This window comes from Cuculus canorus, chromosome 3 (assembly GCF_017976375.1).
Source record: "Cuculus canorus isolate bCucCan1 chromosome 3, bCucCan1.pri, whole genome shotgun sequence".
Lineage (NCBI taxonomy): Eukaryota > Metazoa > Chordata > Aves > Cuculiformes > Cuculidae > Cuculus > Cuculus canorus.
Window position 1 is genome coordinate 8528135 of NC_071403.1, and position 27672 is coordinate 8555806.

Genomic DNA, 27672 nt, shown 5'->3' on the forward strand with positions numbered 1-27672 from the left:
AAGCAGCGAGAGGAAGGTGTTTAAGTGTTTGTCTCTGTTTTTTACCATCCTACTCTATATTAATGTGCAATAAAATGAAATTAATTTTCCCCAAATCAAGTCTATATCCCTATGATGGTAAGTGGCGATTGCCCTGTTCAGATCTCAACCCATGAGCTTTTTCATCTTTTCTCTTCCTGTTGAGGAGGGGCAGTGAAAGAGCGGCTGAGTGGGCATGACCGTTGGCTGCAAGGCTTAACATCAACAAGTACTGACAGTCACCTCCTCCACATTCTGCCACTTTGCTCGCAGAACATTTGTTTGAACAGCATTACACCACAACTTTCCTCATATTCTGGAGAAAAAGTTGACTTAGCAAAGCAATTAATATCAACAACTATAGGAGTTTTCGAACTTCCATATTAAACTATTCTGAGATGAAACCAAGAACTAAAATCTAATTCCTAATCTAATTAGGAAGGCAGGCGACAGATAAGCCAGTGTAGGTGAATGTAAGCACTGTATTCCTGGAAATGAGGAAAAAGTATTCATAGTGCTGAGAACTTCAGTCGCGCTGAAGCCAGGGAGACTGATGAGCTCTCACGTGGGCAACTCATTCATCAGATATCAGACAAGTGTATTCACTGCATTCTAAGGTCCAGCAGCATCTTACTTCTCAACCCACAGCTAACACAGGAATTAAAGAATGCCATTAGGGACTCAGCACAAGCCTTTGCTTGTAAACTGTATCATTAATATAGAACTATAAATAACAGATATGAAACCCCATGGTAACACCCTACAGAACAGCTTCTCAAAGCAGAACTGTCATTTATCAAAGTGATTAAAAACATTTAGAATTCCTTTGTGAAGTCATCTGCTGAAACCATAGATTATTTTAATATAAAAAGAAAAGAGAGAGGAAAAGAAGTAACATTTTAAGTTCAACAGGTATTAGACCTTGGACAGGAACTCCACCAGGTCCGTGCGATAGTATACTACCTCTCCTTTACATGCCCTTCTCTGGTTTATACATGTAAATGAAATGCCTTTGCACAAGGCATGAAGGATCCCCTTCATTATCAGTCCAAAGGATTTACCCTCCAAGAAAAGCAAAAATGAAATTTGCAAGCCCCAACTTTTATTCATGATACAACATGACATGACCACATAAAAATAGAAAGTTTATTTGATTAGAACAGATCCTCTAATTACAGCAGTTACACAAAAATGCCATTTGTCAGTCAACTTGTTTCCTAACTCAGTAATTAAAGTGCAGCTTAGTTATAAAGGCACAATGCTGACTTTTCAGACAAGTCACTGGTGTTGCATAGAACTGGCAAGAGAAACATCTCCCTCCTACTTTCTTTAAAAAAACACCCATTTCATTTGCCTACCGTGATATTAAAAGCAATAAAGGCCTGAACTGGAAGCAAATCATCTACAAAAATCTGATCTGGATCTCAAAAGAAAATCCTCAGAAGCAGCAGAACGTGCTGAAGCTGTCAGGCAGCAACTCACACTTCCTTCTTCTTTGCTCTTTAAAAGAGTCCTAGGGAAGACAGCACGCTTGCTGCTACCTCACTTGCTTAATATTATAAGAAAAATCTCAAGAAGAATGAAGGAAAAAAAAAGGATAGTAGTAAAGAATTATAAAAGATGCCTGCCTACTGTATTTTGTATGAGACAACACGAGATACTGCCCACTGAAACTCCTTTTGAACACCTCTTCATCTTCGCTCTCAATTAGTACGTGTTTTTGCTAGGCACACTAATTTGCTTTTACGTCATAATACATGCGGAGAACTCTCCTCACAGTCTCCACGTAATTATCATCAGGAAGAGGTTTTCTCTGGCTTCCCGGCTCTAGAAATTTCTTGATTGTGGGGATACTGCTTATCCTTGCTTTAAATGCCTAAAAAGTAAACAAGAAATATATGGTATTTAAAGAACAGAAAGTAACAGAAGAAAAAAGCCATTTTACTCATTTGTGTAACATCCTTTAACGAGTTGTATGTGGAGGCAAGAAAAAAAATACGGTTTTAGCCATAAATGAATTTTACTCCCCCTCACCCCAGCCTTGTTATTTTAAACAGCAATAAAACAGCTCTCTGTCTTGTACTGATACAGGGCGAAGTGGAAACAGTTATCTGCGGTTTCAGATGTGTACTCTACTCAAATCACTTCTTGTGATCCGGAAAATTTCTGCTTAAAGCTATCACAGAACTGGTGAGGGAAGGGGAAAAAAAGGGAGGTGAAATTCTTCAGATCTGTACAGGAACTACTCCAGAAAATAAGAGATTCGCTATATTAAACATATTACAAGGTTCTTTTCGGCCTGGAGAAGGCTCCAGGATGACCTTTTGGCAACCTTCCAGTACCCAAAGGGTCTACAGGAAAGCTGGGGAGGGACTTTTACAAGGGCATGTAGTGATAGGACAAGAGGGAATGGCTTTAAATTGGAAGGAGGAAGATGTAGATTAGGCAATGGGAAGAAATTCTTCACAACAAGGGTGGTGAGGCCCTGGCACAGGTTGCCCAGGGAAGCTGTGGCTGCCCCATCCCTGGAGGTGTTCAAAGCCAGGTTGGATGGGGCCTTGAGCAGCCTGCTCTGGTGGAAGGTGTCAGTGCCCATGGCATGGGGGGTTGAAATTAGATGATCTTTAAGGTCCCTTCCAACCCAAATCATTCTACGATTCTTCCTAAAGCAAGCTAAGCAAGGCTACAACGACAGAGGAGTGACAAATGCTCTTGTTTTGTGGAGTTATCTACACACAATAAACTCTGAAATATCATTTATTGTATATCTGGCCTTAGGAGTGTATTGTTAGTGTAAGTACCTGTAACTGAGGAAAGCCAGAGAGCACGTCTGACTTCTTCTCTTCTACCATTAAAATAGCTTCAAGAAGATGAACATCTGCCCAGCTAAAACTGCCGCCAACAAGAAAGTTCTGCCCATGGTCTTTCAAAATCTAGAAGTGTCATAAAGAAAAATGGTCAGATGCGGATAGCCAGCCAGGGTTGATGTTTTCAAAATGCACAGGCACACCATCTTTGACGATACTTATTACTTCATTTTTATCTGTCTCTCCCATGCAACTAAGGATATAGCTAGTGTAGGGAAAGTGGGCCCTGTGCTTGCAGTCACTGATTGTTTTATGGGATATCTGAGCAGTACTTACAGAGGCAGTCTAGAAACCAGGTGTTTCTCTTACCCATCAGTCTTCAAGGCCAGGTTGGATGGGGCCTTGAGCAGCCTGGTCTGATGTGAGATGTCCCTGCCCACGGCACGGGGGTTTGAACTGGATGGTCTTTAAGGTCCCTTCCAACCCAAACCAGTCTATGATTCTGTGATTCTATGATCCCTCCTTCCTATAGCCCGAGGAGACCACGCATGTTGGGCTACTGGGTTAGATACTTCCTTGCTATCCACTCCCTTCCAGCCTAAAAATTTTTGAATTTTTATGTAGTCACAGCTTCAATGGGAAAATAGAAAATGTAAAAGAGAGGTGATAAGCCCAAAACATTGGGGCTAGGATGCAGTCTAGGGTAAAATGAACTCTGGCAGCCATCTGTAGGACAGCTGATATTTAAGTCAGAAACTGTCTCTCCTTTAGTCTTTACTACAGAAAAGCAACTAATTCTGACAGATCATCCTGTCTGTGAATATAAGTGGTGAATAAAACTAGATTCAACACCTGCTGGGTCCTGTCTCTCAAAGGATCAATTAGAAAAACATCAAGATTCCAGTACGGCTTAAGCAGCAGATCACTCAGACTAGAAGATAGCAGGGATAGTTGTGTATTACTGCAGTCAAAACACTTTTGAAATGTTAAACAAAGCTGGCAATTAGCTAGTCTAAAACCGTATTGCCTTTGCAATGCAAGTCACGGTCCATTTCTGCTAAAAACAGGAAGTTGCCATTTTAACTGCACATGGCTATGCTTATACATTCATCGGATTGTAACAGGTTTAGGCCAAAGGGGATACTTGCAGCCTTCAGTCTGAATGTTAAGACTGCCCAGACCATGAAAACTCGCTCAGGGATTTCTGCACTTAACCCAGCCCCAGTTGTCTCATACTGCTCTGACCTCCCTATCATCTCTCCCTGCTGCAGAGAGTATGACGTCCCGGTTTAAAGTCCTGCGCTGACACCTTTCTGTTTTTTCTGCTTTTAGTAAAATACTCAGTGTTCTCATTGTTATTCTTTCAGAACAATGGAAGGAAATGATCCTCCTACATACCTTTTCATATGCTGGGAAATATCTGCTTGTTGCCTTTTGAACTATAGTAGCACGTTGTTTCTCTTTATCCTCAGCTGATAAGAATGGGAACATCATAATGAAGCCCATAAGGTCATCAGTTCCTCCAACATACATATCAATCCTTGAAACCAAAGCAAACAAGAACCTTAAATAAGAAGGCACCTTCTCAAGCAGAGTTTACTTAGATTTGTGTCGTGATTGTAAAGTTGAATTTCCCACCCTCCCCATGAAAATTATTTTTGCAGTTTAAAAAACATATGTCACAGTCTGAGTCTCACTTGTAGTGTTGTTGGCACTTCACTAGTCTCATTGTGTGGGATTAAACATGATTTTACAGAGGTGTACTTTGGTGTCATTGTCTACTTCAGAATCACCACAGAAACACACAGCACCATGAGAAGATTTCTCCTCAACTGGCTTAGCCTCCTGGATGTATCACACTTTCAGGGTTTCCTCCAAAGTCTAAGTGGTGATAAACAGATTAATAATTAGATTGGAAACCTGAGTATTTACCAGGTTCTGCATCTAGCTAAACTTTTAGCACATAAATTCTTCAGATCATCTTTTTTATCCAGTCTTCCAGAGCTCTGACAGCAGGTTTAGTACCACAGACAAGACTCAAGCTTAAATTAAGCCCTCATGCATATGAATAAAATACCTGGTAAAATAGTCTAACAAAGTCCTCTAACCATCCTGTGTCACAAGAGATTTGAGTTCCTAGTGTGTAATAAGACTAACTGCAGTTTTTGTTGTCAGGCAACAGTTTCTTGGAAAAGCCTGTGTAAGTATTAAACATGTTATGTGTAATAAGAAGCTATCTATTGCAGAATATTATAAATTATTATATTATAGTTTATAAATATATATAGAAGCTAGATATTCCCGCTACCATAAATGTATGCCACCTTCTCACCTGCATCTATCTGGTCTTCCAAAACAGTACTTCCACACTGTACGAGACCCAGTCATCCAAAGTACTTAAACCTCGTGCTAATCGCAGTAAGGCTTCCTCAGAACACTGATGCTTCCACCCCCCTGCCCAACAACAAATCAACAAATATACTTCAGTTATATTTGCTGGTAAGACAGCAGGAATAGGCTCCAGGCTAAACCTAAAACTTGATGGAAGATTATTCTATCTGAAGGAAGAGGTATGCAAGGAATGCAAGCTACAGGAAATTATGGCTTATTAGCTACAGTCTCCTGTCTGAACATATAGTCTTTTTCCTGCTTCCCTGAACCTGCTTCAGCCAATTTTTCCAACCATTTCCACTGTTTAATGACAGTTTATTGCAAAGTATCTATTAAAGTTACACGCTTTATTAGTTGGCTTCTAGTTTCCCTTCTTTTCAAAAACAACAGAAAATTGAAATTTAAAGGCTACCTTTTTAGATAGCCAAATTGTATTTTTTCCCCTTCATACAGGCACAACACCAAGACCGGGATATAATATCAGGTGAAACCAGAATTCTTTTCAACAGCTTGCTCTCTCTGCAACTCCCAAAGACCCCACGCACTTTTCAAATGATGTGTAACATCATGCAATTGAAGATAAAACCAATGACAGATCTCATTTTACAGCCAAAAGTTAAAAACTAACCATTGCTTTGTAGTTCAATATTTACATGCCAGTCACCTCTCAAATACCTGTGTCGAGCCATGTTAATCTTTTACCAAAGTACGATAAACTCCTGCCTCAAATATTGTTACGTAAAAATAATCGAATCAGAACAAATCAGTTGGCTTGCATCTAACCCGTCAGGCTCGCCACAAGTCGCCACCGAGGCACACAGGTGATCCTCTGGGTGTGCAACTATGCAATTAATTTGATATGTATTTAAGCTACTAAAACAATTTAAAGAAGAGTACTGTTACAGTACAGGGCTCTCTCCTTCAGGTCCTTCCCGTAGAGGTTGTATTTTGCAGCTATGTAGCTGAGGATGGCTCTGGTCTGCACCATCTTCATCCCATCGATCTCCACCATGGGCACTTGCTGAAACAGCAGGGATCCACCTAAAGGGAAAGCCACGCATTATTCTACTGGATCTAGTAACTCCATGTCAGATTTCTTGCCGTCTTCAAAAGTTCATTACTTTTATGGTGAGCTTGCTGTGGGTATTCTTTATATTAAACTGAGGTTCTTCCATGAAAACAATAAATTACAGCGGTGCAGAAAAATTAAACTGCAAAGCACAATTATTGTGGATTAATACCTTTGCATTAACAAAATTTCACTGCAGTTGCAGTCAGGGTTGTGTATGACAGCTTTTAGGCCGACACCAAAACATAGCGGACATAATCACATTAAACGTGTAAACTGCTAAAAAGTGTCTAATTCTAAATACATTAAAAAAACCCATTTTCATTATTTAAAATACAGTTGATGCAGATGTCAGATTACCAAATACTTCCCTTATAACCAGTATCTTAAACTACATCAGGACATTCAATGAAGTTTTAGGATAAGGTTTTGCAAGTTACTGAAGTCCAGGGTAAGTTTGTGGGACCAGGTAGGACATGTAGACAAAGAGAGAACAGAACAACCCAGAAGCCAAGGAAACTTTCCAGGCTGGAAAGACATTCATTTTTCAGTTCCATCTGTCTACATATGGTGGAAAAAAAAAAAAATCAGCCTCTGCAGCTGTTCACAGCTCTCCGTTTTATTCCTGTTCCCTGCTGTGTGGAAAGAACAGTCCCACATAATCTTCAGAGTCTTCTCTTCACATGTCTTCTCTGAGACTGAGTCTAGTCACAACTTTCTTGAAGTTCCCGTGGACTGGACTCACCTTGCAGGAGCTTTTCATACTGCTCTTGGGTTTCCAAAAACTCTTCTTCAAACTGACAAAAGAGAATGAGGAAAAAGAGGAAATGTGCATCTTTCCACACTTCTAAAACAGCTAAACTTTTAAAGCATCATAAAAGGAAGACAATATACATCACAGTTCCTTCCGTTCCAGATATGGCTCTATGGGAGAAAATACCAAGGGCAGAAGCATTGGCAACACCTCTCAGACTGCCATACTTGAGAAATGCTCCTAAAGGCAGAAAAATAGGCAACGAGGACTGGAGTGAGGATAGTTTGATTGGTATTGAACAGGCAATTTCATGTGAGAAAGTCAACAATACAGAGTAGACTGTCGGGAAGTTTAGTACGGAAGCATGTTTAAGACACCTAAAGATGAATTATTGTCTAGATGAGAAACAAAAAGATATAAAATTGATCAGAACAATGTAGTTACATTCAATATGGCTGAGAATGGCTGGTCCAATTGGTGCTATTTACACAGGAATTCAGTTCCAGACACCATTGAGATGTCTGTGTGTATGTGTTTGCCTGTGCCATGCACGTCTGTAGTCCATGGAGACTAGAAAATGATTAAGCTTACTAGTCCCTAGATGCCAAGCTCTGGGCTCCCAGGGCTCCTTCCTCAGACAACTTCTCTCAGAATACCTGTGCAACTTGTGTTAATAATTAAGACTTGCTGTACTGGGGAAACCCCAGAAGATGAGGCAAGAAGAGGAGGACGAGGAGAAGAGGAAGACAAGGAAAGGAAAAGAGAAATAAAAAAGGAAAAGGAAAAAGAGGAAATTAAAACACAGGAACAAATGATACAAGAAAGCAGTCTGCTGTGTCTTCTGTAAGGCCTTCAAATAAAGACTGGTGTTCTTTTTGATAAACTCGGGTTCCTTGCCTTGGTACAGGGGTAACCGTAAGAAGCGTAGCAGCCTACTATATAAAACAGAACACTCGGACCAACCACTAGTCCTCTCTGACCTCCAACTGAACTATCAGTTTAGCACTAAGACAGATCACAAATTAATAAGCAAATTATATCTATAAAAAAATAATATCTTAAAGTGGTGGCTTGCTTCTCTAGTTTACTCAAATATTTTTCCTTCTGCTCTGAGATGTCTAACTTCCCTGCACATGTAGGTCAGTTTGCTCACCTAACCCTGTTAAACCTCATCTAAACGATGCAAATAAGACAAAACATATTTTGTTCTATAGCTTATTGTGGAGGATGCAGCCAGTGGAGTGAAAAATGACATAAAACCAGTGTATGAGCATCCAGCTGAAAACAGAATGACTAGAGAAAACAGTCTTTGTTGTTTTAGTTGGCAAAGATAATACTTGTTATGCTAGGAACACCTCTACCATTCAGCTCAGCAGCTCTGGGTCAGTAATTGAACGCTTAATTAAGCATTATGCATTCTTGCATTAACTAGTCTACAGTGTCATTGCTCAGAAGACATGCAACTTGAAGCCATACTTTCGTGTGCCTCAAGAAAGAGAGTTTAAAACACTAAAAACAAACCTCAACACCAGCTGCAGCTAACAACCAGCGAACTGATTCCATCTTGCCTCTTCCATTAAAGTAGTAAAGTTTCGGTTTTCCAGCCATGATTTCAAACTTCTCATTACCTAAAAGAGTTATAAAAGTTAATAAAGATATCAAAATTAGATGGCAGCTGGAATAATTGCTCACAGGTCACTCACATGACAAAAATTTAAGTTAGTTTTAAACAAAACATTTCAGTAAAGTTTGTCTAAACTGGTTAGGTTTTACTGCCGCACAGTCAAGACACGATATTTCATTGCCTTTTCATTCCCCTGCAATTCAGGAAAAGTAAGCATGAAGTTCCTAAGTAGGAGACAACAGAAAAAAAAGATAAAGTTACTGATAAAGTAATCCCTAAAAATTCAGAAAATGTAAGTTTTAGCACTAGAGTTCCTCAATGACCACTGAAAGCCAAGTTTCAATCAAAGGCGAGAAAGAAATGCCCAAGATATCTAATTCTAAGCATACTTGGGAAAAGTGTGGAAACATATTTTCAAAGCCTCTCACTTTTCCTTTAAGCTGTGGTGATCCAGGGTAAGTATGTGATCTGGAATCAGCAGAAACTTTGAAAGAATAACCAGTTTCTTCTGTAATAATTCTGATTAAAATACAAAGATGGACTGTTACACTACTTCTGCTGCTTGTATTTTTTGCTAAATCAAATAATTGATCAAATATACCATGCTTTGCAAGCAGCACTTAGTTCTTGAATGGCTTCAAAACCAAGGCTATTAATTGTTATTTTTTTTTAATAGACTAGCATTAAGGTCTCAGCAAGAACTGGATTCCACTGTAGAGCCAGAAGCCAAGGAAACACCAAATTTCATCAAACTGGTATTTCATATGCAGAACTCTGTAACAGCAACTCTTTGCTGCAACTGTGAGCTGTTTTCACTCTTCAGGGAGATTTCTTGTCGCTCCAGTCCACAGTTCAACTCATCCTGGAAAAGAGCCTGTTGGCAAGTGAACAATAACCTCCAGTTCCCAGTGTTGCAAATGCTCCTTCATAAGCGGAGGAGAAAACAATGACCTTTGAAAGACCTCGAGCACACAGGAGGCAAGCAATGTGCTTGTTAGCCAACAAGCACAGAAACAGGACACAAAATACAAGAGTGCATTTGACCACAGGAATTCAAATGAGTCAGGCTGTTCACCACTTTATGCCTGCTTACAGGTCTCCACTTCTTCCTAGGTAAGTCACTGGAAATGAAACTGTAGCATCTATACTCCTAATAACTATAACTGTGCGTGAGAAACAGAAGAGAAGACTGTTGTGGTTTAGCCCCAGCCAGCAACAAACCCAACCCATCAGGCTGCTTGCTCAGTCCTCCCCGTGGCCCTGGTGGGGTGGGGAGAATAATCAAGAAGAAAGGGTAAAAATTGTGGGTTGGGATAAAAACCATTTAGCAGAACAGCAAAGGAAGTGAAAAATAACAACAATTCCAATAGAGGACTATGCGAAGTGAATAAACACAGCATAAGCGCTTACCACCTGGAAAACCAACATCCACCCTGGCAGCAATCCCTGCCTCTCCGTGGCCAGCTTCTCCAGTTAAATATCAAGCATGAAGTCATATGGTATCAAATACCCCTTTGGCCTCTTTGGGCCAGCTATCCTGGCTGTGCCCCCTCCCAGCTAAACGTGCACTTCCCACCTTACTAGGAAGAAAACCACCTCAAACCCCACCAAAACCAGCACAAAGAGAACAGAAAAGTATCAATGTGAACTGCATGAGAGAACAGAATGAAACAGAAGGTGCTTGTAATATAGCTAAAGTCACAGAAAAAGAAGAAAAGAAAAATAAAAGAGAAAAAAAGCCAAAGGTGATTGTTAACTTGAGGTTCAAAAAAGTAAAGACGCAGAAGAGTTGCTTTTCTTCAGCGCACCTTCCCAAGACATGCCCCTACGGCATCTCACCGCACATAAGAAAATCACTGTTGCTAAGGACACAGCAAAGGCAAATAGAAGGTAAAGACCTGGTGGATGCTTGTCTTGTAGGTACAGAGAGATCAGAAAGCTTTGAAACAAGATGTAGCATTCTGGTACCAAAGACTGAGCCTGCCATGGAAAAGTCCAACTTATGGTCTGAAATCTGATGGAAAGAGAACACCTTGTGGACAGGCAAAGAGCTTTGCCCACCCATGCTCTTCTCGCCTAAAATAAAGAATGGAAAATGGCAATTTGCAGGTAGGTTGCTGGCCCTCAGCCTGATAGCTCAAGAGCAAAAGGGGCTTGGGGAAAAAAGGATCTGAATTCATTCCCTTGCTGTGATTTACGAAGGCCACTGCACCTAACAGGGAGGAAGAGGGAACGTAAATATCTGTGCCACAAGCCATTGCTCCCACATTAGCCGCTTCAGACCAGAAGAACATTGCTGAGGAGGGCCAGGAGACCAGCTGCACCTGGCACATCCTGCAGATCCAAGCCTCCAGGATCTGATTTTCACTGCCTGCACTCAGCATCCCTCAGCCCAACAACACCACTCTTCTCCACCCTGCACCATGTAACACCAGCCTGGGGGGAAAGTCCCCTACTCAACTATGACAGGTAGCACCCTCCCAGGCCATCAACTCCAACCTCTTCCATTCATGATGATTTCTTCATAGACAAAAGATGTAGAGCGATTCGCCTTATTCTGGGGTTGTTTAGCCTGAGTAAAAGGAGGCTCAGGGGAAACCTTATCGCGCTCTACAGCTGCCCGAAAGAAGGTTGTAGCAAGGAGGGTGTTGGCCTCTTCTCCTAAGTAAGAAGAGACAGGACAAGAGGAAGTGGCCTTAAGGTACACCAGGGAAGGTTTAGATTGGATATTCTGAAAAATTCCTTCACCAAAGCAGTTGTCAAGCATTGGAACAGGCTGCCCAGGGAAGCGGCCGAGTGACCAACCCTAGAGGTATTTAAAAGATGTGTAGATGTGGTGGATATGGTTTAGTGGTGGAGTTGGCAGTGCTAGGATAAGGGTTGGACTTGGTGATCCTAAAGGTCTCTTCCATCCTAAATGACTCTATGATTACATGGGGAGCCATAATGCTAACAGTTGGTACTATTGGGAGGACTTGGAGGCAAAGAGTAGACCACAGCAAGCTCTCACGTAAAAGATAAGAAATGCTGGAGTACGCATTCCTTCTACAAACATTTAAGTCTGGGATGAGCAGCCCAAGAATGTTATCTCCTGACCCGAGACCCGAATGGCAAAACCGAACCCATCCCTGCACCCACCTTCTCCGCCTGGAGAGCCAAGCAAGCCAGGGGACATCAGGGTGGTGATGGGGAAAGAGAAATCATGGAAACCCACATTATTCACATAGAGAACACAGTAAGTAATACACAAAGAAACAAGCAGGGCTTTTAACCAGCGAGGCAGCGGTGCCTCCCCTCACAGACCCCACAGGCCACTGCGGGTCCACAGCGGGCTCCCACCTCACGAGGAAAGCAGTCAAGCCGAGCTAAGCTGAGCTGAGCTGAGCCGAGCCAAGCCAAGCCAAGATGAGCCGAATCAACCCAGCAAATCGAGTTGAGCCAGCAAGCTGAGCCAAGCCAAACCAAGCTAAGCCGGCAAGTCGAACCAAGCCACACTGAGCCAAGCTAAGCCAAGCTGAGCCAAGCCGAACTGAGCCAGGCCAAGCCAAGCTGGCAAGCCAAGCCAAGGTGAGCCAGTGAGCCAAGCCAAGGTGAACCAAGCTGAGCCAGTGAGTTGCATCAAGATAAACCGATCTGAGTTGAGCCGAGCTGAGCTAAGCTGAGCTGGAGTTGAGCTGAAGTGAGCTGAGCTGAAGCAAGCCAGCAAGCTGAGCCGAAATAGTGAGCTGAGCTGAGCCAAGCTGAGCCAGCAAACCGAGCTGAGCCAGCAAGCTGAGCTGAGCCGAGCTGAATGGAGCTGAGCCAACGTGCCAAACTGAGCTGAGCCGAGTTGAGCCAAAGTGAGCTGAGTTATACTGAGCCAAAGTGAGCTGAGTCGAACCAAGCCAAGCTAAGCCAAGCCAAGCCCAGCCAAGCTGCGCCGAGTCAAACCGGGCTGAGCTGAACAGAACCAGGCTGAGCAGAACCAAACTGAGCTGAACTGAGCCTAGCAGAACTGAGTTGAATCGAGCTGATCTGAGCTGAGCCAGCAAACTGAGCTGAGCCCGCAAACCGAGCTGAGCTGAACTGAACTAAGCTGAGACAGTTAGCCAAATTGAGCTGAGCCGAGTTGAGCCAAACTGAGCTGAGTTGAACCGAGCCAAGTTAGGCCAAGCCGAGCCCAGCCAAGCTGAGCCAAGCCGAACCGAGCTGAGCCGAACCGAGCCGAGCCAGCACGCTGAGCTGAACTGAGCTGAACCAGTGAGCCAAACTGAGCTGAGCTGAGTCGAGCTGAACTGCGCTGTGGAACTGAGCCCAGCCAAGCCAAGCCCAGCCCAGCCACGCTGAGCCATACTGCACCAAGCCGAACCGAGCTAAGCCAAACAGAACTGAGCAGAACCAAGTTGAGCAAAACCAAGTCGAGCTGAACTAAGTCAAGCAGAACGGAGCTGAACCGAACCAAACTGAGCAGAACTCAGCTGAGCCAAACCGAGCCGAGCCGAAATAGCGAGCCGAAATAGCGAGCCGAGCCGAGCTGAGCCAGCAAACCGAGCTGAGCCAGCAAGCTGAGCTGAGCTTAGCCAAACTGAGCTGAGCGGAGCCAAACCGAGCTAAGGGGAGCATAGCCAAGCCGAGCGGACCAAGCCGAGCTGAGCCAAACCAAGCCGAGCCGAGTGGGCCGAGCCGAGCTGAGCCGAGCCGACCGAGCTGAGCTGAGCCAAACCGAGCCGAGCTGAGCCAAACCGAGCCGAGCTGAGCCAAACCGAGCCAAGCCGAGCCGAGCCGACCGAGCTGAGCCAAACCGAGCCAAGCCGAGCCGAGCCGACCGAGCTGAGCTGAGCCGACCCGACCGAGCTGAGCTGAGCCGAGCCGACCGAGCCGAGCCGACCGAGCCGAGCTGAGCCGGCAGAGCCGAGGCGACCAAGCCGAGCCGACCCGAGCCGACCGAGTTGAGCCGAGCCGGGCCGGGCCGGGCCGAGCGGAGCGGAGCGGAGCGCGCACCCACCTTCCCGCTCTCCCCGCTGTCCCTGAGGCCGCCCCGAGGCGCAGCGCACTCAGGCGGCGGGAGCGGCGCAGCCCGCCAATAGCAAACAGCTTATCTGCATATAGAGCGAAGGCTCCTGGGAAGGAGAAACAACGCGAAAAGACGGCTAAATCCTTTGAAATATTTCTGTCTCGAACATTTACCGCTCCAAAGAGCTAATTTTCTTCCCCGAATCACTGAATTTCCAGCTGCAGTCACCTCGCCGTGACGTGAAAATGTTTAGAGTTTTGAGCTTTATATAGCTGCGCGGTTACAGTATAGCTCTGGATGTGAGGGCGATCTGGCTGCGACATCTGTCACCCCATTGATCGCCAGGGTTGATTCGGCTGATCTGGCTGGCTAGGCGGGTGTCCCCTTCCTCCCTCACCGCTCCATGTGCGTCCCTCCCGAAGCTGCGCGCTCGGTCGAAGAGGACGACCTTCCCCGATAGAGGCGAACCGTTCATCGGTCCAAGGGTATACGGTAGCTGCGCTCCCCTGCTAGAACCTCCAAACAAGCTCAAGGTCCATTTGTAGGAGAACGTAGGGTAGTCAAGCTTCCAAGTCTGCAGACACATCCAAGTGAGGCACTGCATGGGGCAGTCTGCCATTGTTTTCCTCTCGAAAACACTATCAATCTTATACAGAGAATCACCAGGGAAAAGACCTTTTGGATCAGCGAATCCAACCAATCATATCTGCCACTAAACCACATCCCTTAGCACCTCACCTACCTGTCTTTTAAATACCTCCAGGGATGAGGACTCCGCCACCTCCCTGGGCAGCCTCTGACAGTGCCTGAGAGCCCTTTTGGTGAAGAAATTTTTCCTGATGTCCAACCTAAATCTCCCCTGGAACAGCTTGAGGCCATTTCTTCTCATCCTGTCACTTGGGACAAGAGATCAACCCCAATTCCCTCAGCCGCTCCTCGTTAAGACTCGCTCTTCAGACCCTTCACCAGTTTTGTCGCTCTTCTCTGGACACGTTCCAGCACCTCAGTGTCTTTCTTGGAGTAAAACTAAACAGGAAGAGGAGGTTAGGGATTAGGAGAGGTGGGAGAGGGAAGGGAGGAAAAGGAGGAGAGAAAGGTGTGGGAGGGGAAGAGAGAAGGGGAGAGGTGAGAGACGGACAGGGAGGAAGAAGGGAGAGAGGTGGGAGAGGGAGAGTGGGGAGAGAGAAGGAAAAGGGATGGGGAGAGGTGGGAGAGGGAGAGGGAAGAAAGTGAGGAGAAGAGGGAAAGGGAGTGGGAGGACAGTGAGAGAAGGGAGAGGGAAGGAGAGAGGAGGGAAAAGGAGAAGCAGAGGTTGGAAGGGACCTGCAATGATCATCAGTCCAACTGCCTGTCCTTCCAAGGTGTTCTGCAACTTCCAGAGGTGGTGGAGTCACTTTCTCTGGAGATATTCCAAACTCACGTAAATGCGCTCCTGTGCAACCTGCTGTAAGTGAATCTGTTTTCCAGGGTTGGACTAAATGACCTCCAGAGGCCCCTAACATCCCCTACTGTTCTGCAATTCTGTTTCGATTCCGCTCTGCAGTTCATTTCAGGAGAAAGAGTTGACATCCAAGGACTACGCCATTGGCTTTACAGGGAGCTCAGAGCAAACCGCAGAAATTACCTGCTTAGACTCCAACCGCGCGGCCAAGGAACCTGCAGAAAGAGCAGGGCCGGCAGGAGCGAGGGCCCCACCGAGAAGGCACCAGATGTGAGGCTTATTAAAAACAAACCAACCAACCCACAACTAAAAAACCCAAACAAAACAACGGCTTTTATTAAAAACTGAACAGAAGACCAAGGCTCAGTGGGTATTTCTTCAAGAGTAACTTTATTCTGGGCAGGAAACTCGACACAGAAGGCTTGAAATGACCATTTATAACCGTTTTGAACAAAAAACACTCAGCAAACAAGAACTGTTACTTCTTTACTCTGACAATTCCACCCTCTCTCCTTCCACGTGAATGCAAAAATGGTCCTTCAATATACATTTTCCTCCCCACGTTATGGAACATCCTACTCACACCAACAGCCTCATTAGATACAGAAATACCATGAAGGTGGGTTTTTTTCTGGCTTGGGGTTTTCGTTTGCTGACATCATGGCACTTAGACAATATTTTTGCAACCAAAATCTGGATTACAGAGGTGAAGGAGTCTCCCATCAGGCTCCTTTATTTCCAACATTCATCATTGCATGTTATACACAAGCCTGAGAAAACGTAAACGGTAGAATTCTGAAAAGAACTTTTGCATAAAGATGCTGCTAAATATTAAAAGACAAAGTAGTAGGTTACGTATGACAAACTCTCAGATATGCTGCTTGTCCGGATTTCGGTATAATAAAAACCTCCATCTTCTCAATATCTATATTGCACACGGAGACACTGCAGTGAAATACACAGCTCAGTCAACTCAGTTCATACCCTTTCCAACTCCAGTAGGAATTTTTTTGAGTGAAGGGCTGCAAGTGCTGCCTTTATATATAGCTAATTTTATGTGTCACTAAGTTAAAATAAGCAGCAGTGATTCTGAATATCAAGACTATTAGCTTTTTTTTTTTTTTTTCTCCAAAAGAAAGGCTTTAATTAGGGAAAAGAGGAGATACGCCAAAATAAGCACTATTTCTTTTTCCGTCCTCTTTTGCTGGGCTGCCCAAAACCTGAATGCAAGAGTCAAGAAAATCTGCAAGGCTGATAATGGCTCAGAGATTACAGGCCAGGTTCAGATTCATCCTATATGACTTTAAATACGTGGAGTAGACCCCATCCTTAGTGGAGAGACCCAGGAATCTCCAGAGGACTACCAGATTCTCAGGTGAGCTGAATTTCTCTTGACATGATTCTTGCTCCCCACTGGTTTGAACAGTCTGCTCACAGCCAAGGAGCTCACGCTTACATGCCTGTGGTTAGGGAGGATGAGTCCAAGCCTCAGCAGCTTGTTCCCGTGACTTGTTCATCTCCTGCTTCCTCTAGCAGGAATGAAGTGTATGGAACAGACTAATTAAACTGCTTACTGAGGTCCAGGGATACTTAGGACAGGTTCAGGGTGTTGTCTCTTCAGAGCAATTAATCAATGATAAAATAAATTAAATGATATCTAGGCATAAATACAGATATTTATTTCCATCAAGAGAAACAACTATCTTTCCAGTTCTAACACAAATATAAATATTTCCCTTTCCACTTACCCAAAGACACCATCAGTGTGTGCTTTAGAAATCAAATGGCTGCTTTATTTCACTGCTATGCATTGGCATCTCTGTTTTGGAAGCAGTTAGGTATGGTTTGGAGTTAGTATTTGCTATGAGTAAATAACAGAGTAGCCGGACACGTAACATGTCCTTGGCATATGTAAGTCTTAGACGCATGGGTTTTTTTTAAACACATGGACCCTTTTGGTCCCTTTTTGCCTCATACTGCCTCGCTGTGGACTAAGCAGTGACCACAGCTCCTCACAGCTCTCTCCTGTAGCACTGAGCCAGCAGCCTACTATAGGGGAGAGTTTCTGCCAAGTCCCACATTTCTCCATGGGAAGGAGTTAAAAAGGCCAGCACACGCAGTGCCACCCCCGATGGGTGCCGGCCGATCCCACAGAGAGGATCTCACCCACACCCTTGCCATTCAGCTCCTTCAGAATGGCCCAATGCTACGAACAATACCCGCTCTGATCCCTTTAGATGGGATTTAAGTCTCATAAATATCCCAGTTGCCTGCTCCGTTCATAAAACGAGCTCGGATGAGGTTTCCTGAAATGGGAGCATTTCTGGACGCTTCTGCAGGAAGCTGCCTTTCCCAGCACACTTCAGCTCTGGTGGTGCTGTTCCACAACACAGCCACAAAAGATGCTCTTCCACACACCGTTCCATCTCCCTTCTGCGCAAGTTGGTGCAGGAACAGCCAAATGCTGCCTATGGTCTTAGTGAACCTCTTGCTGATGGCTGGACTCCAGCATTCCTTTCCAATGGAGGCTTACACAAGATTATGGGGCTATTTTCTTTTCTCTATAACTCAATAACTCATTTTCTCTTATAAACTGAGTTCAACTGCTGTTCAAAGAGCTGCATCAGCTTCTGTGGAATCAACCACAATTTCAGAACATTTTTAGCAGATTCAGGCAAGGTCCCGTTTTCCCCAGTAGAGCCCAGGGACCTAAACTACAGAAGTTGACATATTCCTCACATTTTGAGTAAGTGAAGATGTATTGAAGTGAATGACTGAAGTAAGCTTGAACTGACTTATTTCCTTCAGATATTTTTTCAATAAATGACTTTAAAAAGTTGTAAAAACCAAGTCAGCTGCATAAATATTGTTTTCTTAAACTCTGCTGCTAGCAGATCGCTAATACTTTGTTCCTCTGCAATCAGCTTTACAATTGTTAATACTGTCTTAACTATGCCTTCAGATCTTATATTCCCAACATCAATAAAAAAGGGAAGAAGCAGGATCTGATTCTTCTCCTTAGAAATCATTGGAACACTTTAACAGAGGTAGGTCTACCTTCTGTTCCGTAGTGAACAATGCCAAGAAGCAACTTTGACGGAGGACAACCGAGCACTGTGTCAGAAAACAGATCTACAGAAGGGGATTCACCCTTTACCAAGCACACAGATTCCCCAAATTTGGTAAAAGCAAAGGAATGGAACTGGAAAGCCAGGCAGCAGTCCAACAAAAACCTTTTAAAGGCAAAAATAAATGAAAACAAAGCATCTCCCACTCCCTTTCAGCAGTCCCAGTGACTGCAAAGGAGCCTTTAGGCTGGTCGTCACTCATTTGTTTGATGCCAGTACAAAGCAAATGATTGCAGGACAACAGACGCATGGCATCAAGACGTGGCATCACTGAAATTATGCAGCCTCATTTAGCACATCAGCTTCAGAAAAAGTCTAATGAATGCCCCTTCCTCAGCACTTCTCTTCCACTGCAGTATTGCACCACTTGGCTTTCTTTATCTACTTTTATAAAAAATTTGAATTTAATAAAGGAAAAGTTAAATTTTAAAAAAGTCCATTATAAAAATTTATTGTATAAAACTGCCAAATGCCCTACACCATATATACAAAATGTGTCAGATTTATGAAAATAACTGGACCCAATTATATAACAAAACAATTTTATACAAAAAGGTACAAGATTGCATTGAAATTAATACAAAAAAAAAGTAAAAAAAAAAGGTAATAAAATCCTTGGAAATGTCTTGTTCATAGAAGATCTGTTTCTTTTAAATTTACAGGTATATAAAACAGTATCAAATTGTCTCACATTAGTCACCATTTCATGGGAAACACACACTGGTTCAGCGAGTATTTCCCTGCGTCACCGGTGAGCACCATACTTTGCAGACCAGTCAACACGGCCATGGATGGGCTGAGCTGGTGGTGGCAGAGGCATCAACCTTGGGGTGCTTTTTGTAGGTGAATTGAATGACGGCCGTCCAGGATGGGGTCTTGCTGACTTCAGAGAAGCATAATCTAAGGGAGAAAAGAAAACGCCATGAGATAATGAGATAAAAGGTTCAGTGAGTAGCTGTGCACACTGAACAGCAATTGGATGAAGGTTTATATCCTTATTTCTTCAAGAAATAAGCCTCCTTTTTTAATATGATTTGCTGTTGTGAAACAACAGTGGATCCAACCCCTAAAACCTTTTCAAAAAGGTAGTATTCATATTATTGATTTGACAAGTGTGGATTCTGTGCCACATCTCACAACAATCTCTAAGTCCACCGAAATACCTATAGACAAAACCACATATTTCACACACAACGTAAAAGTAAACCAAGTCCTTCTCCGTATGAAGTTCTGCAGGGTTCTGACAGTAGTTCATAGAATCACGGAATCATAGAATGGTTTGGGTTGGAAGGGACCTTAAAGCCCATCCAGTTCCAACCCCCCTGTCAAAGACAGGGACACCTCCCACAAGACCAGGCTGCCAAAGGCCCTATCCAGCCTGGCCTTGAACTCATTCCCAGGGAGAGGGCAGCCACAACGTCCCTGGGCAGCCTGTGCCAGTGTCTCACCACCCTCACCGTGAAGAATTTTTTCCTAATGTCTAATCTAAATCTTCACCCTTCCAAATTAAAGCCATTCCCCCTTATCCTATCACTCCATGCCCTTGAAAAAAGTCCCTTTCCAGCTTTCTTGTAGCCTCTTCAGGTACTGGAAGGTCGCTATAAGATCTCAGAGCCTTCTCTTCTCCAGGCTGAACAAGCCCAACTCTGTCAGCCTGTCCTCATAGCGGAGGTGCTCCAGGCCTCGGACCATCTTTGACTTGACAAGAGTAAGTTCTGTGCCAGCTCTCACAACAACCTCTAGGTCCCACAGAAACACCTGTGGACAAATCCACATATTTCACACACAACATAAAAATAAACCAAGTCCTTTTCCATACGAAGTTCTGCCACGTTCTAACTGTAGTTCCAGTCAGACAAGCATTTACAAATAAAGTAAAGCAAAGATGTGCAGCTCAGCGCTGCACGTATACAGCATCACCACAGGAACGAGCAAGTGACCAAGACAACTTTGGTACTATACTTACCAGAAGATGGATCCACAACTGGTGCTAACTGAACCCTCTGCCCAGCAGAGCCTACTTCCTTCTTCAGAAATGAAGGGATACAACCACTAGTTAGAACGCTTGATCCTATGGGCCCTGAAAGAAATAGCAAGGAACGCTTGAGCTCAGCACAGTGGATCTCCCACACAAAGGTGTGCACTCATATTCAAGGCCAAGCCTGATGATGGACCGATGAAAACAAGAACTTCACTGAAGACACTAGAAATCCACAGATCCTACGTAAACCTGTGTTCAGGAGACTGTCGGCATCAGACTGCATCCAAGATGAATGCAAGACAGGCATAAATTGCTCTGCTAGAAGGGTAATTTCTGCATCTCCCTGACAGCTCAGCTTTTTTCAAAGGTTTCTCAAAGCTTTCAAAACTTAGAATTTCGTCTGGGATTATTTTGTTTGACTTTCAGCAACTGTGTCCTATGAGTATACTCACTTTTCATATAATCATAGAATGGTTTGGGTTGGAAGAGACTTTAAAGCCCATCCAGTCCCACCCCATGCCACGGGCAGGGACACCTCCCACTGGATCAGGCTGCTCAAGGCTCCATCCAACCTGGCCTTGAACACTTCCAGGGATGGGGCAGCCACAACTTCCCTGGGCAACCTGTGCCAGATCCTCACCACCCTCATTGTGAAGAAACTTGGTTTCTTCATTGTGAAGAAACTCTTGATTTCTGTGCAGTGAATCTGGGGCTCTGATGCTACTCAAAGCTCTTACTGAAGCCAGTAAGAGTGCAACTTAATAAACTGGGACAGATCTATGTCCCACGTTTGGAAAGTCAGCTACAAAACTTCTCCTTAAGACAAGCAGGAGCGGATCTGGCTGACCTGAAGGATAGGCCATAGAAAATGGAACAAAAATAGCTGTAAACCAAACAGTCAAGAGTCATAGAACACCAGGTCACTCAACAAGTCAGCATGCACAGGTCAGATCCATTGCACGTATGTCACTGGAGCAGCAGAGCACTGGCAAAGCATATCATGAGAAATGACGTTAGTAAACAAAAAATGGAAAGATCCAATGATTTCCTACGCAGCTACAAAGCAGCAAAAGCTTGTAGAAAAGCCAGGAAGGAGATGTGTGCTATATATAAAGGTTCTCATGTTGTTCAGCAATTTACAACATCCTTCCATCTTGAATCTTTAAAGACCAAGTTTCTGATTAAATTACATCCAAAATCTTCTATTTTTTTTTAAACTGGAGTTTCTAAAGGCTGAAAACGCTTGTTTGGGCCAAGATTCCATAAATTTTCTCAAAATGATTTCATACAATGTATGCAAGACAAATACTGCACTGCACAACTGTAACATCACATGAAAACCTGAAGCCAAGGAAGTTTTAGAGAGGGAATGCATAGACACAATCTAGAAACATCTACATGTTTAAGTGTATCTGGTAAAATCTAATATAAAAATCTACAAATTATCAAATCAAACAATAGGGATTAAATACCTGAAATACCAAATGCCCCCAAAACCTGAAGAAGAAAAATCAAAGAGTTCTGCTTTTTGTTTGAAATTTTTAAAGCTACAATTATTCCACTATTTTAAACAGCATCAATTAAAAGATGTGATGACAGATGATAGATTTTAATTACTTTATTGACATAAAAAGAGCATAAAAAAGTTACTTCAATTCAGACCAGCTTCCTCCTCTATCACCGTTTACGTACCAGCTGGGCTAGAAGAATTTGGAAACCTGAAAATATGATTTATTAGAACTGATGAGGGAAACCGAAGGTGAGATAAAGCATTTTGGGTGTCCAACCTTCTATGCATGTGGTACTTCAAACCAGACTTTTGGGGATTCATTAGAAGACATTTCATTTTAAGGTAGTTTCAAATCCAAGGAACAGTGCTCACAACTGATTCCAACAGAAAGAACACACATAGTAGCAAATGTCTTCAGAGCTGACAATGTCTTAGCAATGGGTGACCCTAAAATACAGCTATCTGGAACTGCAAAGACATCACCTTTTATCTTTTTTCAGAGTGTTAAGCACAGCTTCTTACCTGAATTCATCCTGCTAATACTTCCTCTCAAACTGGACGCTTTTCCAGACAAACCAGAACTGGGCCAGGGATTAGACAGAGCCGACTCTTTGTTTGACGTGGAGACTATGCTATTCCTTGTGCTTATTCCTATTGCAAAAATGCAAAAATTACCACACTGAAATCTCTGTTGTTACACAGGGTTCCTTTCATTCTGTCCAATGCACAATCTTAGAGCAGCTGTCCTGTTGAGTGAACTAAAACCTCTTCACTCTAGGCCCCTCACTACAAGGACATTGAGGTCCTGAAGCGCATCCAGAGAAGGGCAACGGCAAAGAGGCTGGAGAAGCATTATGAGAAGCGGCTGAGGGACCTGTGACTGTTTAGTCTGGAGAAAAGGAGGCTGAGGGGAGATCTTGTCACTGGCTACAAGTGCCTGAAAGGAGGTTGTAGAAAGGTGGGTGTTGGTCTCTTCTCCCAAGTGACAGGCGATAGGATGAGAGGGAATGGCCTCAAGTTGCAACAGGGGAGGTTCAGATTAGACATCAGGAAAAATTGCTTTACCAAAAGGGTTATCAGGCACTGGCAGAAGCTGCCCAGGGAGGTGGGCGCCATCTGGGCTGGAGTCACCATCTCTGGAGGTATTTAAAAGACAGGTAGATGAGGTGCTCAGGGATAGGGTTTAGTAGTGGACTGGTACGGTTGAACTTGATGATCTCTTCCAACCAAATAATTCTATGATTCTATGCCTCTAGGTTATTTCCCATCCTCTCATACAGGAATGCTATGACTCGCCATAGGCCCTATTCCTGCAAGACAATAGTCTGTCGTCCCACAAGCATCAATGGCTGCTTATGTCAAGGGACACAATCCTTACATCAAGGCCACAAACACTCTCAAGTCTCAGAAAGTGAACCTTGCTTTGTAATGAAACTTAAGCTTTGTATCAAACACAGCATTTTACAGCTTTTACCCTAACAGTGACAAGATAACCTGAGAGTAAATACTGGTGGATTACATTTCTCATACTACGGTACTCTTCTTTGGTTTATCTACTGAAACCTCAGATGGTGCAAACAGTTGGCTGTGGAGTTCCTATGTCACATATTATTTGTATTTAATATACATCCATCCCATATATAAGCATCCCATATCTATCTAACGTGCAAGGATGCGCTTACCACTTACCCCGAAGCAAAAGCAGGCTCAGGATCAATGTGTTTTACAACTTCTTCTAACAACACATCTTTTAGCTACCAAAACTCCACTTAAGTGATCCCATTTGAAAGTCATTGAAACTCATTGTTTGAGGAAAAAAGAGACTGGATTTACCATCACAATACCTTCTAATTAATTTTGAAGCATTTGGATTACAAGTTAATGAACAGCTAATAGTGCCTTTATCAACAGAAATTACAAAAGAGGATGCAGGTATGTTCAGTTTATTTTAAAGTACAGGCAGCCATGCTGTCCACCACTTGCACTTTTATCCTGCCCCAGTCTTGGTCTTAGTATAGCAGAGGTTAACATGAAGACAGGCATGGAATTCTTCTACAGAGACAGGGATTTGGATTCTATTTAACCCCAAGCTACAGCAAACCACATTTCCACCACTAGTTAGCTTCTGTTGTTCATGACATTACATACTCATGAGGTAAACTTAAGGTATTTTAGTTTCCAGTCGAGAAGACCAGTCTTATCCTTTTTAGGGTAACAGGGAATAGCTTGGCACATCGACAGACATTTTTGAACACACTTCAACGTATAAACTATGCAGAAGGAAGAAGTACCGACAATCCTGTCCCTGTTTTGTAAGCAGGATTCATCAAGCACTAGACTGCTAGAATGGAGTTTATATTATATCACGCCATCTACATTAGCAAAGCTCTTTCCCTCTTCATTTTCTTTAAGCAGTAGCCCTATTTGACAAGCTCAAAGGATAAAGCCCAATGTACCAATGACTATTTCATACTGCTGTTGGAATTACAGGAAGAAAAAGAAACAAATATTTTCTACTAACCAGGTAGATACCTAGAATGTCTCAAGTAGTGTTGCTTTGCTGCAGAAACTCGCAATGTGGGAGCATCCTGCTGCGGAAAGGTCATGTGGGAAGGTGCACTGCTGCCAGAGCCTACAGGATCTGAAGGCTTCAGGTCCAAAATACTTTCAAATCTGTAACACAAAAATTCCACACTTAGTCCAATTCTTATAGCACATGTTTATCCACAGTTAGTCTTCTCATGCCTATCCCATCTCCAGAAATCATTTCCTTAAATTGTGTTTTCTACAGCATAAACACACAGACAACACGGAATATTTTCAGCCTGAAGCCATAAAAATGCCCCAGAAAATCAGATTTGTGCTTCTAGTTCCCTTATATAGTGCTTTTAAAGTCTTCATAAATCGCTTGTAAATCTCTACTGTGGATGATCCATGGAAACTGCAGCTTAGAGTCACCTAAAAGAGTTTATACGTGTGAGATATGTCAAAATGGTTCCTACGTGAAATAGAATAGTCAAAGATTAACTTGGGAAGACTTAAGCTAAGCATCATTTTCAGTGGGGAAAAATGAACATGAAATTGTACAGATGGGTGCAGTGTCCATTAAAAATGGTGCTGCCATTCGAAGGTCAGCATTCAGCAAGCAGCCAAGGCAAAGCAGGGGATAGACAAGCTGCTTGTTCTTCACTACCCTGGATATACATTTCTAGATGCACAGAATGCATAAAAAGCAACATTATGAAAAAAGAGGCAAAGCCTAAGGAAATAAGACCAAATAGCAAACAAACATAAAATAAACCAACATACCTACAAAGAGTTTCATCACTTTGCCTCTTCTTGTTTTTCAAGTCTGTCCTTGTGATGGAAGAGCTGAAATCAAGGTCTTCCAAGCCATCCCAGTCTTCAGAGCTCTTCACTGTCCTAGCAAGATGACCCCATCTTCGCCTAGTTTTTGGTTTAAGTTCACCATTTATATTCTCAGTCCCAGCAGATGTTTTCTGTTACAAACATTGAAAAGAAATAAATCCATGCACTTTATATAACAAACCCGGTAACAGGAACAAAGACAACTTTTTTCCCTGTCTCAAAGAGTAATAGCAGTAGTAGGGCTGTAACAACAGAATCCTAATCTCTTACTAAACATGCCGAAACCACAACCTTTAGCTTCTAGACATTATTATGTGTTTTCTGCATTTCATCCTGTAATACAGCATCTTGCACTAACAGAAGAAAATATTTCATAGAATCATAGAATGGTTTGGGTTGGAAGGGATCTAAAGATCATCTAACTCCACTCCCCCTGCCATGGGCAGGGACACCTCCCACCAGACCAGGCTGCTCAAGGCCCCATCCAACCTGGCCTTGAACACTTCCAGGGATGGAGCAATAAATTTCTTAGGTTTCAATTTCAACTCTATTTATGTTTCATTATACATCTTCCAAACAATTAGCTCGCACTCAGTTTTTATTTCTTGACTCATCCTGGGAGTACAAAACTGCAGGCACATTCATCTTTCCACAAGCCTGTGCTAGACATTTAGAAAACATACTTTTCCTGTGGGACAACACAGGTACAAATTTGTGTCTCTTCAGTCACTTAAGCTCATCAGCGCATTTCAACCTTGTGCAACTCTGTAGACGGCCAGTACAGACCCTGCTTAAGGCTGATCTCTTAGCAGCAGTCTGCACACTGTCTGTTTTCATCATCTCATGACTGCAGTCTCCTTGCACAATCAACAGAAATTATAGGTTCGTATGCTGAAAGAAGAATCTGTTATCTCCCAAGGCCAGTATAGAAACCCAAAAGGACTATTATTCACAGTCACATAAACTGGATGTCTTAAATGAATGAGAGCCACAGCCTCCCTCCCCCACATTTCAATACTATTTAGCTTAATACTTTTCTCTTTGGCATCAGTGTATTAATATTCTGGCCACTGCACACCATTTTTATTTGTGTGAAATCACAGTGTCATCCTTTAGACAGTGCTATCCAACAAAGGGAGGCATAAAATGGGCTCGAAATGAGAAATCAGCTTGCTTGTTTTGTAGCGATTTGATTTAGATTTCAACAGAGTAACTTCAAGTTTCTAGCAGAAAGTTATAACTATTCTTTATTCCCATCCCCTGTCCTTTTAGTGAAGTATAAGAAACTTATAAAAGAGAACAAGAAAAAGAAACATAATTAACGAAAAAACAGGCCATATATCAGGAAGCGTATCTTATGTTACATGGACCTTTACCTGCTGAGGAACCTTATTGTGAATTGCAGGCAGAAGAACCTGTTTAGACTTGTCTTCCTGTAAGTAGTTATCGTGTTCAGCCCCAGAGTTGTCTGTCTTATAAGGGTACAGCAAGTGCTGAGAAGACTGGCTTTGTTGAAAAGGCCTTGATGAAATGCGAGCATGAGGTTTCGGAGGCGGTTGTGCTGGAGGGACAGGCTTAACGTGCAGAGATGACTTATTATGCAGTTCCTTTTGTTTCCCCAGTTCCTGAACGCCCAGGGCATGCCCAACCTGGAAGTACGGATATCGAAGCGCCTAAAACATAATGAAGATGTTAGGATTCAACTTAGGAAAGCAAAGTTTTTCACTAACCCTATCCCTACATGACAGTACAAATCGAATTTCTTTTTTTCTGGGGTGGGAAACAGCAGAAGACCCATTTCTCAGCACTAAATTCTAGTTGGCACAGTCCCCTTCAGAATAAAGCTGCAACAGCAGAAAAGTTTCAGGAGAGATACCAGGATGCCAAATCCTCTGTGGACCTGCACAAAAGGAAAAGGTTCTGCAGAAGTAAGATACTTAACCAGGCAGATGGCATCTAGAGGCATGTCCCATTATGTGTTGCCTCTTCCTAGGTGTGGGTGCATGCTCACGTGCAAATGCATGCACAGTTGTCATCACAGATGCAGCCATCAAGACTTGAATGACCCCAGAGACATCCCAGCTCTTACATTCTCCAGTTCCAAGACTGAATCAAGTGGAAGAAAAATAACCCTTAGGAAAACTATCCTCTATTTTTAGGAAGAATCCTGGTAAAAATATCTTTATCCTGCCTTACAAGTAATTAAGGAGTTATCGGCAAAGGCAATTTAGCTCTGCCCGTCTTGCTGTTTCAGGTATACGCATCTTCCCTTTCCGAAGACTTCACATTGCAGAAAGCTTCTAAAAGCTCAGATTCCTCACCATATTTGTTCCTGTAAAACATTTTCAATGGCTCAATACCAAGTCATAGTCATTTTTTTGCTTTCCATTACCTTTGCGATTTCTTCATCAATTTTACTTCTTAACTTCTTCAATTACTTATAACCTTTATATTTACAGTTTGTACTACTAGTTTGATACAATCACAGAGGTTCTGCTATGGTCCTACTAAAGTCAAGTCAGATCTGAACCCAGAATCACATCTGTTTTTCAAACGGTGTCCTGTCCGTTTCACTAGTTGGGTACTA

At 43.1% G+C, this 27672-nt stretch overlaps 2 protein-coding genes across 2 annotated transcripts in view; both read right to left on the reverse strand.

The window, feature by feature from the left end:
- Positions 1-1150: 1150 nt before the first annotated feature.
- Positions 1151-13693, reverse strand: LOC104065331 (glutathione S-transferase 3). Its single transcript, XM_009567788.2, has 7 exons — positions 13648-13693; positions 8561-8667; positions 7031-7082; positions 6125-6257; positions 4224-4365; positions 2820-2951; positions 1151-1894 (listed from the first exon to the last, which is right to left on the reverse strand). The coding sequence occupies exons 2-7, from the start codon at positions 8645-8647 to the stop codon at positions 1751-1753; spliced, it is 690 nt and encodes a 229-aa protein (XP_009566083.2). The 5' UTR covers positions 8648-8667; positions 13648-13693; the 3' UTR covers positions 1151-1750.
- A 2596-nt stretch (positions 13694-16289) lies between these two features.
- Positions 16290-27672, reverse strand: part of CILK1 (ciliogenesis associated kinase 1) — a 32549-nt gene continuing 21166 nt past the window's right edge. Inside the window, exons 11-16 of the mRNA XM_009567786.2 lie at positions 26462-26758; positions 25026-25216; positions 24238-24389; positions 22239-22367; positions 20192-20305; positions 16290-19125 (exon numbers count right to left, since the gene is read on the reverse strand). Coding sequence (XP_009566081.2) covers positions 18971-19125; positions 20192-20305; positions 22239-22367; positions 24238-24389; positions 25026-25216; positions 26462-26758 — 1038 coding nt within the window. The 3' untranslated portion in view covers positions 16290-18970. The remainder of the gene's footprint in view (positions 19126-20191; positions 20306-22238; positions 22368-24237; positions 24390-25025; positions 25217-26461; positions 26759-27672) is intronic.